Source organism: Lingula anatina, chromosome 1 (assembly GCF_051362555.1).
Source record: "Lingula anatina isolate TDL-2025a chromosome 1, LinAna3.0, whole genome shotgun sequence".
NCBI lineage: Eukaryota > Metazoa > Brachiopoda > Lingulata > Lingulida > Lingulidae > Lingula > Lingula anatina.
The window spans coordinates 13,912,107-13,928,655 of NC_141767.1; the positions used below are offsets into that span (position 1 = coordinate 13,912,107).

A 16,549-nucleotide genomic window follows, 5' to 3' on the forward strand; every position below is an offset into this window, starting at 1 on the left:
TCACAAAATATAACGTCATCATGAGTTTCACAGCAGTGAGTGACGAGAAGCCAACTGGTGGAACGCTTGTAACGTTACAGACGTTGTCACAAACAAGGATGTATTTATATTATGAGTGAACGCACATTCACATTCTTGCCTTACTTCCTTGTTGTGGCCACCTTGAGAGGGTTTAGTTTAGTAAGTGCTGACAATAAAACGTGAATTTTGGGAATGTTTAAGTTACTAACGACAACCACAGAAGTAGATACTAGTATGTCACATGTCCAGTAAGGCAGTATACAGTATTATGTAACCGGTACACATTGAATCTGATTACAAGTGCATGGTTATCTCACTTATCTCACTAATGGGTCGGATGTGGAAAACAAAAGATCGACATGTGGTAGATCGACAACTGTTCATGAGTCTTCAACTGAGAGCTGTCTGGCCATGAGCTATAGTAATTTTTTAAAGAAGAGATTATTTGCATGATGTGATTGTGACTTAGACCCCATTTCCAGAGATTAGATGGATCTACTTTAGATCGACCTAACTCCCTGGGGGTTCACGCTAAATAGCTGTCAGCCGAGCGGACACGAAAGTTAACTACCCCCTTACAGCTTGTAGTAGGCGGGACGAACATTTAAGCCAGATTATCTGACAGTAATCTAGTGAGACTCCCCGCTGGGATAGATCGATCTAAAAGCTCTGGGAATACAGCCTTAGACTTGCCATGTAAACAGGCATGATAATACCATTTCCTCTAGAAGTAGAGGAAATGGTATTATCATGTAAACAGGCATGATAATACCATTTCCTCTACTTCTAGAGACTTTTTCTACTGAAACTACACTGATGATGAGATGATACCTGGACCATGTTGGATGGCAATGGTGATGAAATGATGTTTGCATACACCCCAACATAACTTAAACAAAGGCTTGGTTTAAAGTCAACAGGCATATTGCAACAAACAAAGAGTGAACAATAAACAAAAGATAACTAAGAAAAGCACAGAAGAATGGATGAAGTATGCAGTAGAGATGACTTTGATAAAACTGCATACAGGGTTGAAAACAACAGTGATACAGAAGAATGTACTGACAGTGATGATGATCCAAATTTATACAGTGAAGAGGAACATGATTTTGACAACTATTATACTGTCAATAGTGATGGAGATGAGGTGATGCTACTCTTGTTCTTAATGTGTTGTTTTAATAGGGTTTAATTTTGAAGTTAAACAAATTAGACTAAATAATGCACTGTCCATAAGCCTGTGTGTGTGTGTGTGTGTGTGTGTGTGTGTGTGTGTGTGTGTGTGTGTGTGTGTGTGTGTGTGTGTGTGTGTGTGTGTGTGTGTGTGTTGATTTTGTTATTTAACATTCATAAATTTTTTTTTATTGCATCAAAGTTGTGCATCATTATTTTCTGCTTTTTGTCTGTACATTTGACAGCTTTGCTGCCTTGTTTTAAAATAAGTGCTGCCTCTAAATATCTACATTTGTTTGGCTTTTATTTTGTTTAATTGAAATGATTTTAAATTGTTTTAGGGCACAGGAATACGAGAGCAAAATAAAGTTCTCACCCATGATTTGGACATGCTCAAGAAAATTTATGGAGAGCAGTCATTTAGTATAAGGTCAGTTTTTTTGATAGGTTTGAACTAATTCCATTATAATTTTTTTTGCTATTTAAAACTGAATCCATTCAATATTAGTCATGAACTGCTACCTATGATAATAGTATATAAAGAATGAACTGAGTTTATTGTGTTTACAACTTTAACCTTTTAAGGAGATGATATGCATTAAATTTTTTTTTTTTTTTTAAGGTTGCTTGCAGCTCTAGATAACCTTGATGTCGCATTGAAAATCAGTATGCAGTTTTTGTATGTGAGTAAATTCAGGGTTTGAAATTTTAAAAAGTACTGAAAATGTAAAAAATATAGACTTTATCAAGAGTGTTTCTGATAAAAATATTTCTGTTGTAGGAATGATAAATGACTTTGTTAAGCAAAATATTAAACAGTCATTAGACTAAATTACCAACAAAATATGAAGCAAAAGAATATTCATAACTTGGTTTTATACATGTTTTTTTAAAGGAAGAACAGGCTAAAGCATGGTGTGTCAACAGAGAAGAGCCTTTAATAGTACGGTTGCACTTAAGTATGTCAGCATATCTGGATGAAGCAGGTCAGGTTTGATGATGACAAAGTCAACAAATTTTCTTTTTTTTTGGTCATTCAGAGTACACAAGTTTCACTCAAAACATGATTGGGTGATAAATTGGAATAAGGAAATATTTCTGGCTCAGTGTTAGTATGAAATCTTTCTAGGAATAATAAAATGACAAGTTTATCAAAGGTATTGATGAGAAATGTAATTTATGCTTTATTACAAAAGCTGGTTTATCTGTATATCACCCTGTTAACTCATTTAATCTAATACCATTGAACATTGTTTTAGAACCCATGATTGAAGTTTTCCAACCTTCTAGAAAGGAAAAATTTGGCATTGGCAGCCAGCTGAAAAAGTGAGCCATTTTCTTACAACATTGAATGTGCTAACTAATATGCTTTAAAGAATCGTGTTTATGTAGTAAACTGTCAGAAATAGCTTGCCCATGAGCACTGCAGTGATTGTATTAAGTTAACATCTCTTGAATACAACTGCATAACATACATTGTAATTTTAACCTGTAACTTATTCCACAGAATTCTAGAATCCTTTATATCCCGGCAGTGGAAAGAATTAAGCAATGCATATGTTGCTAGTCAGCATTTATTCCCTGTGCCTGGCCTTGAGAGCAAGGATGAAGCAAGGAAGACAAAGTCACCTAGGTAAAGTGACAAATTACTATCAGAAAAAAAGTGCATTAAATATATTTAAGTAACTAATTATGTCCCTGATGATGGGTCCATCAATCCCTAAAGTTTCGAGTCCCCTCACTCTAATGGTCTAGAATAGATATATCAGAAATTAGAATGTAAAAAAAGAAATTAAATCATCTGTCCCCAGGGACAGTCCAGAGCTCAGGCACACATGCAATCCCTGATGTTAGGTCTATCAATCCCCTAAGTGTCAACTTTTTTATTCTAAAGACTAAGAAGGGGATAGTGGAAGTTACAAATGTGGGGACTGGCGGTTTGATGGACTTGCAGAATAATATGAACCCCGACTTTTGTCACAAAAGAACGGGGATAAAAATAAAATACATACATGTACATGTATATATAAGTGTTTTGACCAAGCCTGGAGAAACATATTTCATCTAACTGCTAACACATTTAGTAAAAAGCACATAAAATGTTTTATTCTTGCAAGTATTTTCATTCAGTGAGAGCCCTCTGAAGCTGGTAGACGATGCCACTCTTGCCAGACTGGTGGGCATGGGCTTTGACTTGGAGCGGAGTAGGGAGGCACTGCTGGAGGCCAGGGGAAATGAACAGGAAGCAGTAGCCCTGCTGTGTGGGGATGATAATGCCAGGTCAGTGTGCATGACTTTATTTGGATATACTGATGTAGAATACAGACTTGCCATACCAACACCTGGATTTGTATTTGTTGTTGTTATTGTCGCCATTATTACCTTCAGTGACTTTTAGGATTAAAATACAGCTTGAGTTTAAAAAAAAAAAAAAACTAGACTGATTGGGTCACATTGGTTTTCTTTTTTTGTGAATTATCCATTTTTCACATGTTATCATATTTGATGTGTCACTTTGAACTCACGGGCCTGTAGCCCTTTGCTAGTTAAATTTTCACAATGCATATGTTAGCTGTAGTAGAAAATTAAAAGTTGTCAGTGGTTGAATGAATTATTATCATAGTTTTCAGATTATAGATATCAATGTGTTGGACAAATTTTAATTCATTTGAATGGAATGGCGAAGTCCTTGTGATGTGTTCTTTACTTACCTCATGTAATTGAGTCCTTGAAAAAGGCTTGACTGGTGGGAACATACAGCTATGTTCTATTTTTAACAGTGAAGGTGTAACACATAGACAGGAGGTGCCCCAGGATACAGTGCCAAAAACAGACTCGAGCTCAAGATTGAAAAAGTTGCTCAACAGAGGCTCTGCGTCAAGTAAAGGCAGAAAACCTTCAAAAATGACAGCAGTTGAAGAAAATACCTGTAAAACATCTTCAAGTGCTTCTGAAGGTCCCATTGCTGACCATTGTAACCAGGCACATAAAGTTTTACCTGGACTTGAATATGGTTGGCTGGTGCAGGTAATGTAGTCATTTTTGATCTGTTAACTAAGTTTTTTTTTCTACCAATTTTTCTTCTCTTTTGATTAAGTTATTTTGAATAAGACTGATTGAAAACATAGGGACCATTCCCAGACCTATTGTGCTAACTGTGATTTAACTATCTCATTTTTTTCAGTTTGGTGTGTGTATATTTGCAAGCTTTGCTGTCTACTTTGTGACCTTATTTACTATTTCTTTTTTTTTTTTAGATGATGCGTTATGCCCAACAGAGGGTGCCAACTATGAATGAATTCTGTGTTGTCTGTGATGAACCTCATGAATTTCAAAATGGTGGTATGCTGAAGGTAGGATTGTATGTGCTCATGATGAAGGCTAGTTCGTTCTAACTGCTCTATAGTCATCTAAGAGATAGATAGATGATTGTTTGTCCAACTTCTTAGAAATGTTTTCCAGCTTTGTATTTATTATTGATAATTATGAGTTAACCCCCAGTTCATATATTTGAGCCTCAAATATGCTACTATTATCTTTTTAGCCTGCAGTTTGTTCTAGAGAACTGTGTGTGTTTGCATATCAAACACTAGGAGTCATGCATTATGCTGCAGAAGAAATAGCATCTGCAGCTGAGGTATGTAAAACACTGTCACTGTGTCATTTTATTTGTTATATTCATATGAAGAGGTAGGTCTCACTCTTGTTTTTTATAACCTAAAAAGTTTTGCAAAATTAAGAAGCAGTCATGTTTTGGAAGGCTTGTATGCATTTTCCATGATGTTGATCACTGTAAACATTGACAAAATGGAAACAACATCAGTTATACAGGAATATACGTATTTGTGTTTAATGGAGTTAGAAATGAATTTTTTCTGTTAAATGTCAATGTTTGCCAGCTTTGCTGTCTAGTAATATATATTTTTTATAAAAATTAGACTTGACAGTAACATCAGATTCTGTATAAATTGATACAGGTTGTTGATCTAATGGTTAACATGGCAAAGTCAGCATGTTTATCACCAAGAAGAGATGTGATTTTTGATCCTTATCCCACCGTTGTAAACCCACTGATTCCAACTGAACTAGCATTTAACCCAAAGGTAAGTTTAGATTTCCCCAGCAAAACTTACATAGTTGCATTTTTTAACATTTGACTTTCCTTCCCCATCAGTGTAGAATACCATTTAATGACATTTTATATTGAACAGGAATTTTTTCGTCAGTTTTCTATATTTTTCTCATAGAGTGATACTTAATGATGCCTGTTGGTGTATTTTACTGTTTCCAGAAGAAAGATTTTTCCTCAGTGATAAATTGTTTTCAATGCATTCCTGATATGGGCACCATGACCCAGATGTCTGCTGTGGAGTTAAAGCAGTCATTAGATAAAGCTAACCCTGTGGCATACCCTCTTTTACAGTGGTGAGTCTAAAACCCCGTTTCCATACCTAGATCAATCTAGTAGGATCGACCCATCTCTAAGGGGATTCTCGCTAAATTGCATTCAGCTTAAGCAGTTTAGATGTTTGGCACGCCTACCGAAGCTACTAAACAATAGTTAAGTACCCCCTAACAGCTTCAGTAGGCGTGCCAGGCATTATAACCACTTAAGCTGAATAGGTATGGGAACGGGGTCTAAAAGTGAACATGTTATTGTGAAAGCAAGTATCTCATAATATTAGCATCACAGTTTAACATGCTTGGTTGAACCATCAATAGTTTATATTATGGTTGTGATTTAAGTATATTTTAATAAAAACCATACAAGCAAGTCTTTTTTCCACATAGGTTACTAGATTATGTTAGGAATCATGTAGACAACTGCTTTTTTCCACTGATTACTAAAGATAAGTTAATGCAATTCATTTACAAATATAATCTAAAATACTGCTTATGCTGTTTATCTACAGGGTAATATCCAGTAATAGGTGTCATATTGTCAAGCTACACACTTCAAAGGTGAGATATTTTGCTCAGTTAAGGAATCAAAATGAATAAGGATGATAAGTGACAGTGAATGAAAAGTTTACTGCTAAAATAATAAAATAAAAAAGTAATTGACTTCAACTTTTCAAATTTTATTTCAGCAACTTCACTTCATGAACACACCTCACCAGTTTCTTCTGCTGAGCAGTCCACCAGCAAAAGAAGCCAAATTCCGAGCAGCAAAATCAAAATATGGAAGCACATTTGCATTTCAGTAAGTATTATAGCCTAGTTAATTTATAAAGTGGAAATATTGCATTGTAGGCAAATTGTAGGCAAATTGTTAGTATGTTACAGGGAAAAGATTACTTCTTTAAGGGATTCAACTCTACTTATTACATGAAACATTTGCATTGATTTTAACTAGATAGTTTATATAAATTTAGTGACAATTTTGAGAATTGCTTTCCTTACAGTGGGTCTTGCATTGAAAACTGGCATTCAATCATAAGGAAAGGGCTAGTCAACGCATCAGGGACCAAGCTTCAGGTAGTAAAACCTTAAAGTTTAAAGAAGTTTTTACTCTTCACTGAAACTATTTAATATAACCATCTTTGATATCGCCAGAATTTAATAATTTTTGAAAATTAAAAGGAATTCTTTATGTCGAAGGATATTTTATTATAATTATAACCATCAACATTATTAGTACCACCAGCGTGTACGCTGGTGGTACTCATGGTTTTAGTCCCGACCCGTCTCGTACAGCTCCGCCAGCTCCGCAGTTGGGCGCCAAAAACAAGTCACCATTACCGCTTCTCCTCCTAGACCGCAAGGACCTGTGTCCCCATCTCTTGGATTAAGGTCACATATAATCTCAACTTGAACACCCTGGTTTTTTTGTCTCTGTCAGTGCATTGGCCTGGGCATGACGCTTGTTGAAATACACCCTTGTCAAATTTTTTGAAAATTCAATGCTAAATATCTCCCAAACCGAAGGAATAATGGGAAAAATTACTACAGAAGTCTGACTGAAAGTCATATGTGGAGATTCCAAATATGCCCTTGGATTTGACTTTTGACCTTTTTTTCAAGGTCAAACAAGCCAAAAATTTGTAAAAATGGGAATTTTCTGCAAAAAAAAAATTTGTTTGTGCTAATTTTTGGAAACTACACAGCCCTAAGCTCTCCTGTTATAGTGAGGGGTTACAATTGGGGACTCCTTTCATCTTTGGGAGTTTGGGGTCAATCGGTGCATTTTCACAGGAGAAGCAGCCATTATTTACCGAAACTGAAAACTCGCTCTAATTCTGGAACGGTAAATGTCAGAGACCTCTTGTTTGTTGCATTTTGTAGACCTTGTCAAGTGCAATACAGGAGGTGGTGTCCATTTTTTGTTTTCAAGATGGTTTAGGCGTTGCGCTATATCAAAAATTACAACATTGCAATATTTAGAGGAGAAAATGTGAAATACTCCAAAATTAGCAGAGATACGCCCATAGTTACTATTGCACTTCAATAGGAAGTCATATACTGGCAATCTAAATATGACCCTGAAATTGACCTTTGACCTACTTTTCACCATGAACTGAACTTTGCAAATTTGCCAGCCGTTATATCTCCAAAACTGGCAGAGATACACCCATAGTTACTGTTGAACTTGAATAGGAAGTCATATACTGGCAATCTTATTGTGACCTTGGAATTGACTTTTGACCTACTTTTCACCATGAACTGAACATTGCAAATTTTCTATCCCTTATATCTCGAAAACTTGCAGAGATATGTCCAAAGTTACTATTGAACTTGAATAGGAAGTCATGTACTGGCAATCTTACTGTGGCCTTGAAATTGACCTTTGACCTACTATTTATGATGAACTGCACTTTGCATGTTTCCTGGCCTTCATATCTCCAAAATTGGCAAAGAAATGCCCATAGCTACTAATGAACTTATATGGGAAGTCGTATACTGTGACATTGAAATTGACCTTTGACCTACTTTTTCACCACAAACTGAACTCTGCATATTTTCTTACCCCTCATATCTTCAAAACTAGCAGAGATCTGCCCACTGTTGTCCCTAGGTTATCTCTTTTGTCAGCATATATGCAATACTGATAACGCATTTCAAGGAAAACCAATAGGCCTATTGTCTAGAAAATCACAGGAGTGATCAGCGTTAGCAAAATGCAGGTCAGTTTGAACATCTGCTTGATTGGACTATTTTAACAGTTATGTTTTCCATTTTTTTTTTTTTTTGCATATTTTGAGAACTCTTGTTTATTGCATTTTATAGAGCTTGTCAAGCACAAGACTGGTGGTGGGGTCCATTTTTTTTTTTTTGGGGGGGGGGGGTCCATACGAATGTGCTTACTCCAGCTGGTGGTACAATATCTAGAGGCGGTATCACCTCTCTGATCCTCTAGTTGTTGTTGTTGTTGTCAAGTGTGCCTGATGTAAATGTAGTACAAAAGACATTGAAATATGACATTACCTATATGGGAGAACAGAAGGACCAGGAAAATAAATTTTAAAACTTATCTAGTAAGGTGGGGAGTTGAAATATTATGTTGGACTTCAAAGTAAGTTTTTTGAAAAAAAAAATGTGCACTTGGAGGATTTCCAGATTTTTCCTGCCACTAATAAGTATTTGAAGTTAGCCCAAATTCAATACAGGTCATCTAGACTGACAGAAAGCATTGCACAGCCCTGTTTTATTCCATTTTTAATATAATGACTGAGTTCTAAATGACTAGCCATGACTTCTTGTGTAGGAAGGATATATCTAGGTCAGTTACTTGTATTTGAGGGGTACCTTTTTATTTTTATTGTCCCTATTTGGATATGTAAACGTTTTCAAATGCATGCATACAGTGTACTTTTCAGCATAGTATTTTTTTTTATTTTCAAAGGTAAATGGAGCAGCTTATGGCAATGGCATTTACTTGAGTCCCCAGGCAAAACTGTCATTTAATTACTCTGGAAAGGTACAATACTTACCACCACGGTCCACTAAGAAAGAACAAACCCCTGTTGGGAAAACCACTTCCACAAAAGAGGTAATATGTTGTTTTTCATATGTTCTGTTTCTTTATATCAACATTCAGAGAAGAAAGGAGGAATTGATGTAATAAAGAATGACTTAAAAATGTATGATTAGATAATATCATAGAATAAACAGGTATATCTGTGAAATATTGACTCCAAACATATGTTAGTTCTGGTCTCTTGCAGTACTTTTCCTCAAATTTTGTCACAATCATTGTTTAACTACTGTATAACAGTTTTAATTCAGAACAAATTCTTTCATATTGACTAATACTAATCATTGATTACAAATTTTAGACTAGTTCCCAAAGCAGTGTATCTGGACAGAAGTTCCTAAGTCACTCAAACAGGCTTTCATGTATCGCTCTGTGTGAGGTTGTCACCAGTGAACATTTGAAGAAGCATGGTCCCATCTGGGTTTGCCCTAATCCAGATCATGTTTGCACAAGATTCTTTTTTGTGTGAGTCATATTTTGAAAATATATTAAATTTATTTTTGGTTACCAGATATATTGAATGGATAAAAAAGTTAACATAAGCATCTTTATAAGTTGGCCTTTTTCTCAAGAGTGCACAGTGTGTAGTCTTTGGCTGTATTCCCAGAGCTTTTAGATCGATCTATCCCCGCGGGGAGTCTCACTAGATTACTGTCAGGTAATCCGGCTTAAATGTCCGTCCCGCCTACTACAAGGGGGTAATTAACTTTCGTGTATGCTCAGCTGACAGCTATTTAGCGTGAACCCCCAGGGAGTTAGGTCGATCTAAAGTAGATCGATCTAATCTCTGGAAATGGGGTGTTAGTGTGCATTCAGAACAGCAGACAAACAGATTCGTGGTTCAAATATGGCCACCCACTAAAAAGCTTACCACTTAATTCCCGATTAGACACTGAATAGATCTCCCACAGGGATTACACAACAAGCATTCAAGTGGGATTGGCCATATTTGATCTATAGATCTGTTAGTCCACTGTTCTGAATCCCCAGGCTCTTTGACCATTTATGTTAAACTTCCTTTACTTAACCCTGTCTTCCAGATACGAAGATCACAATGGCCAAGTCCCAGATGTCCATACCCAGAAAGAAGGCTTCAAGCAGAGGATTCAAGATGTTGCAGAATCTTAGTGACAGCTAATATTTAACATGCCTTGAGAAGGAATATTTGTTTCCTTGAAAAGAATCAGTTTCTTGTTGTATTATGTCTTACTAGTCCAAGTGTACAATTAATGACCAACGGAAGATTGGATGGCAATTAACTGATCTATCTAATTTTGCTCATTTTATGCAATGTTGGTGCATTTGAGTTTTCTAAATATGTTGTGTAGATTTTTTTAAGGCTCAAGATTGATATAGATCGTCAGAAATAACAACCCTTAAGATCTGAGGCACACCCAAAAAGCTGTACTACATGATCGGGTGGCATTAGAAAGTGTCTTCTTTGTGTTACGTTCATACTCTCATGAACAGTTTTTGACATTCCCAGTACACGGTATTGAAGCAAGTTTGTAAACTTCAGCCTATACATAACCATTGTGATTTTCATTCATGTGTTTCATATATTTGCTTTCCCACACTGCAATCTGCTATTTTTATGAAATATATAAGTGCATGCACAGAAATATCTAGGATGTTACTGTACAATTGGGACATCGTTGTTAAAATAAAAATGTGCAATTGGACATTTGATTTTTTCAAATGTTTTTATGTATAGACAAGTGATGTAGCCATCACCTGCATCATTGCCATGCACTTCACTGTTAATGCAATATATGGAAAACTGTGTGACTTGTTAGTCTCAAACTTGCTGGAGTGATCTTTGCCAAGTAGATTATTTTTCTCAAAGTTGTGTAGTTTTTATTATTATTATTATTATTTTTGGTGCATTCTTCATTTTTCACTATTTAATATTTTCAAGTGAGGAGTATAAAGTAAAACTGTTTCTTATTATTGTCAAACTTAGAAGAATAATTCAGTAGTTTCAGAAAAGGGTTCTGTTATCTTTAAAGATTTTCAATGTGTCAAATGCATTGCACAAAGTATAGTGAATGAACTTGATCATCTCAAATCTAACAGGGGTCTTTCATCAAATTTTGTAATGGTTAGAGAGGTCTGAGAAAGACCCCTGGTGGAGAATAAGTAACTCGTAGTTTGTAATAATGCTTCAAGTACAAACAGAAAAATTGGGTAATATTGCAGTATTCATATGCCAATAGGAGTTTAAGTGTATTTTATGCTGGTTGTGTGTTTGGGAAATACTCTCCAAAATTTTTATTTGATGCTAATAATAAGACCTGCAAAAGTATTGAGTTTTTCAAAACTTTACTGAAAATATAATTTTGATAATATATTTAAAGTATGAGTATTTAAAATAACATCATTTTATTTAGTAATGCTGCTCAATGATAGCTTGTGTCCTTTTTATCGTCATTGACAAATTATTTTATCATCTGCTCTAAATAAATTTTGACATTCTGTAACTTATAAGAGGTGTATCAAAAAGGACTTGATCATCATCATCATCATCAATTATTATTATCATCAAGTCCTGCCTGTAGTCAGTCTGCATACAGAAAAGGAAGAACTTGTTATTGCGATTTGCAATTTGTCTCGAAAAGGAATCCCTTGTCGTTTAACACCCTCGTTCTATCTCTATGAGTGTTTTTGGGGATAAGTATCCAAAAGCTTCCAATCTCTTTCGTTCTGTGTGAAATTTCACTTGTCAATCACCACCAGCTTTCAGCATTCCCATCCTTGATAAAAGTGATCTCGTTTTTCTGTCATCATCATTCCCAGTTTTAGTTCTAGGGCTGTCTCTTCCTGAGTGTGAAGAGGATTTACTGGCAATTTGTTTGAGTCCCTTTTTACCAAGATTCCCCCATTTCCCTTTGGATTTGCTGGCAGGTCTTGACATATGCAAAAGTTTATCTGAAATGACGATGAAAACTATGATATAATGATTGAAGGATTAATATTTTTCTTGCAGTGGACGGACAAGGGCTCGTGGCAGATATAAACCTAGGCCTACTTATGTTGTTTCCTTCAGGGTATGCGCTACCTTGGGGAAAGTAGCGGGTTATTTGTTTCAAGTTTGAAACAAAGACTAGTCGTACATATGCTATAAGTTCTCGTTTTATTCTTCATTGCATTTCCAGCACAAAACATCCTGTTAGCTGTTTAACTGGAGAAAGATGCCAATAAACCACTTTTGAAAATATTCTTAATACGACTTTTGAGATGCAGGTGCAATATTGTGAATATCATGTATACCTTTGACACATGTGTGGTAACTGCCTAACAACAATAGCTCAGGTCGGGGTTCATTTCAAGGTTGACCTCAAAGCCCCTGCATTTCTTTTGTTGTTTAATTGGAAGTGTATTTCAGTGTTGTAAATCACAAAATTGGAAACATTTATTGTACAGAAAATTGTATTCATGACGTCAGGGTTTCCTTACAAATGCGAGGTTCACTTTGTGTACACACAAACTGGCATTCAAATGACAAACTGATCAGGGCAACAGTGGTTAATATATTTTCGGTAACAACAAACATTGACATGCACGCAAACACACCTTTTATCACTTAAAATTTAATTTTGTTGGTTTTAAACAATTTTATATTTCATAGGCCCTATACTTACAATGTAGCTCAGGATTTGATTTATCCAAATTTTGTAGTAGAGGCGTATACTTGTTCGGTAAATTGCCCGCTTGTTCTGAAAGTAATATGGAAATATAACTTTTTTATAACCGAACATATAATAAAACTTTGAATTCGCATTGACTTAAGAAAGTTTTAAGTTTAATATTGCCAAAATCTATTTATTTAAATTTAGTTAATACTGTAGTTAATTGGTAGGGCACAGACAGAACAGTTTGTTGCGACAGACGGCAGTTTGTAACCGACTTACTTTCTATTTTGATTAAGACATAAATTTCCCTCGTTTGCAGGGAATCACAAGCGTACTCCCTCAGTTTGGCACCAAGATTCGTCACATGACCCTGCATGTCCACAAGGTCAATAACAACTGAAAAATAAATTGAATTGAACATTTATAAAATATTTATTTTAACGTATTAAGAAGGAAGTTAACACACGAAAAGAGGGGAGAAAAATTTGCTTTCACATATCTATAGGGTACTGGAACTAACTTTTTGCAGTTAAGCTATCCAACTCATATAAAATCATTATCTCTTATTTGTAATATGCATTCCCTTCTGTGGACAAATCACTTCTGTCAGTATGTTTGTTGTCTTTATAAACTGAAATCAGGGACATGTATCTTTCTCTCCGCGATGTTTTATCTGTTCTCTATTTTGAATCTGCTTGGATTTATCAACGCAAGGCGCCTGTATTCCTGTTATCATAATCGTGATGACAAATACATGTAGTATAAAGACCAGTATATCTTGGTGTAGGCTATACGTTTGTACACTGTAAAATATTATAAAATTATGGACTTTTGGTGAGGTGACCTCTGGGATATATTCCTTGTTATGTAACCCGTCATTGGAATTTTAAATAAAGAACCGCAAACTAGTTTTATACGTCACTGGAAACCCAACATTATTATCAGCAGTTTTATCATTATACTTCAGTGATACTTGCTCATTATTCTCGTATATCTATTCAATTTTGTATTTATCATGTAACCTCTGCAATTCAAAATGAGTGTCATACGATGGCTTAAACAAAATTGATTAATTCGCGTACTATACATCATGCTTATAATAGAGCCATCCCTATAATGTGCTTTACAGTGGTAGTGCCGTTATTTCTTGGCAAAATGCAGGATTTCTGACATCGCACATTCTTCTCAGTATTGAAGATACATGTGCCATCAGTCAGCTAAGCAGTGTTTTCTTTATAATAAAAGCAATCACATCTTAAGCCAGGCCGGTAAGCCAGGTATGGCTGAGAATGGTGGTAGTGGGGTGGGGTGGTGGGGGGGTTGTCGTCTAAAACACCTTTGCTACTCTTGTATTTGCTAGCAGGTATTTGAGCCGCCTGTGGTATTCATCTACATGGAAACGCCTACTGAAGAAAACTTGAGAGCGCGCTGGCCGAAGGAAAAGAAACTACGAGACTTCTGACTCTTCAGACTGAGAGAAAGAAAGAGGCAAACACTTTTCAAAAATCTGTGGGAAGAGGGGTGGGTGCAACTGTGCCTGTGTTTATAGAGTTCACTTACTTTCTTTATCACATTTGCATATCTTCCGTATAGAGTCTAAAAGACAAATTATCGTGCACCATGGGTTGAAGAGAGCTTCCTTGTTATCTGAAACACAGAGCTTAGAAAATGTAGACATGGTAAATCAGAAATAACACGCTAATCACAAAAGTAGACAGCGATAAAGTATCCTTTTATCATACGCCGACTGGACATGAACTAAATTTTCTCATCGTTAACTAAAATTAACGATAAAGGAATGAGATATACACAGATGTGTTTTGTAACCTTAATTTGGACACAGCTGTACGATTTAGTGTCGCTATAAGTTGTCAAAGCTACAGTGGGGTAGGGTTACCAGATGAACACGACTGAGCGCGTAATACACACTTTAATGCGCTCGTTGCCCAGGTGATCACAAAACAAACCATTCAAAGTGAGAGGCTTGGGTGATTTGCAGTTATTTTTCAACTTCAGAAACTGAATGTCAACTTAGTGCAAAAAAGTGCGCAGAAGAATTGTTCATTTCAGCTGTAGGTTAGCTACTTTCCTTTTCCGTTTGTCCAGAATATATCCCTCTATCAGACATAAATGTGTTCGATTTAATGTCCTCAAATACATCTCCCATAGTCAGAAAAGTCGTCGAATTGTGTTGGATAGTACTTCACTGCTTATAACCTCTGAATGGATTACTTTGATATCCCTGATTTAACAATTTTATAGTTATAAAATATGTTTAAAGCTACTCACCTCCATATTTAACTCTCACAAAGGACTGCATTGCACGGCTTCGAGCTGACAGCGGTGGCGCGGAAACGGCAGATCTGCTGTTTTGACTGTGACTGTCACGGTGGCCGTGACTGTGTCTACCGCTCGACATATTTCTCAGCAATTCGATTTTTCCGAGCTCATATAAACTCCATTTCGATCGGAATCATTCATTCCTAATTGACCTCCCGGTTAGTGATGAAAGGCGAAGGCTGCCTAACTCCCTGCACCTCTTTGCTCCTATTCGTGTCTACCAAGGCCGGGCAAAGTCTACCGGCGCTGTTCGTGTGGTGATATATGTGTGTCAGCGTTGACGTTGATCAAGAAAATGACAGGGTTTAATCGGGAAGTCACATATCCAGACAAGAGAACGAAAAATCAAGGGTGTCGATTCTGGTACAGTTCAGAAAGAATGGTTGCCATCATAACAGTTTCAACTTTGAGATCGGGTAACCACATTCCCTCAAGCTCTATGTGCCCCCAGCAGCGTTCATTCAAGCTCGCGGTATTGTGTTATAAGAAATAACACTTAACAAATGGGTTAGAAACCGATGAAATGACTCGGTTGATTTGTAAACAAGAATAACATGCTTGTGTTAATATTTGTAAGAGATAAAAGAAGCAAATCGAAATGCTACATTGACCTATGCGCACTCCGTATCTGTTTATGAATAAATACCGAGCAAGTTATCATTAGTTATGTGTTTAATGACTTGTACTAAGCCGTGTGACTAAGAGTAACACATTTACGTAGATATGACGTTTAGGGACATTATTTTCTTTCGATTGTCGGTGAAAAGGCGCATTGTTCATTCTACATTTTGATACAAAACAATTAGGCATTTCTGTTCAAATCTTCCACTAAACTGATTTACAATGTTATAATTAAGCATACACTGTAGTCCTCAAAAGATCAACTGGGTTTAAAAAATGCCATTATGTGTATTTTCGATGGTTTTCTTTTCGTCCTGTTTTTCACCGCTCCTCAATGTATAGGCCTAATCCATTTTTTAGCTAGTAGAAATAACGAACATCACTGTATATGATCTTATAGAAATAGTGTCAGCACTGTTATGAAAAACCCCTTGGTATTATATATCAATGTCAATAAATAGGTTTCTAAACTATACAGGATTTAATTTTCCTCGATTTCCTCCTACGCACTAGTCAATGATCGACGCGCCCCTGTACCGTACTCTTTATTTTATTATTTTTTTTTGCGCCAATAAAAATTAAATAACTTAGTTAATAACTACGCACGATTCATTTAGCCGTCATATATTTTCCTGACATTTCGTAATTTTGGCACATAGTTCAGGTAAACTTTTATTTGAAGGGTTTATCATTTTAATTGCCTGGATTAAGAAAGATGAGAAATTTTGCAGGATAGGCCTACTCATACATAAGAATAATTCTTTTTGGACGTTTTCAAACGTGTGAA

At 35.9% G+C, this 16,549-nt stretch overlaps 2 protein-coding genes across 2 annotated transcripts; one reads left to right on the plus strand and one right to left on the minus strand.

Moving 5' to 3' along the window:
• The first annotated feature begins 36 nt into the window (after positions 1–36).
• On the plus strand, positions 37–12,388 carry LOC106150922 (protein mono-ADP-ribosyltransferase PARP6). The gene is made up of 19 exons (XM_086997786.1): positions 37–180; positions 814–1,168; positions 1,536–1,624; positions 1,817–1,877; positions 2,090–2,180; positions 2,454–2,520; positions 2,702–2,827; positions 3,325–3,474; positions 3,975–4,221; positions 4,452–4,547; positions 4,739–4,831; positions 5,172–5,297; positions 5,486–5,619; positions 6,108–6,156; positions 6,285–6,397; positions 6,600–6,672; positions 9,038–9,184; positions 9,471–9,634; positions 10,210–12,388. The coding sequence occupies exons 2-19, from the start codon at positions 1,004–1,006 to the stop codon at positions 10,295–10,297; spliced, it is 2,079 nt and encodes a 692-aa protein (XP_086853912.1). The 5' UTR covers positions 37–180; positions 814–1,003; the 3' UTR covers positions 10,298–12,388.
• On the minus strand, positions 10,210–15,966 carry LOC106150849 (uncharacterized). Its single transcript, XM_013523861.2, has 5 exons — positions 15,091–15,966; positions 14,362–14,448; positions 13,081–13,197; positions 12,811–12,885; positions 10,210–12,097 (listed from the first exon to the last, which is right to left on the minus strand). Exons 1-5 carry the CDS (start codon positions 15,218–15,220, stop codon positions 11,892–11,894), a joined length of 615 nt encoding a protein of 204 aa, XP_013379315.1. The 5' UTR covers positions 15,221–15,966; the 3' UTR covers positions 10,210–11,891.
• Between the last annotated feature and the right edge of the window lie 583 nt (positions 15,967–16,549).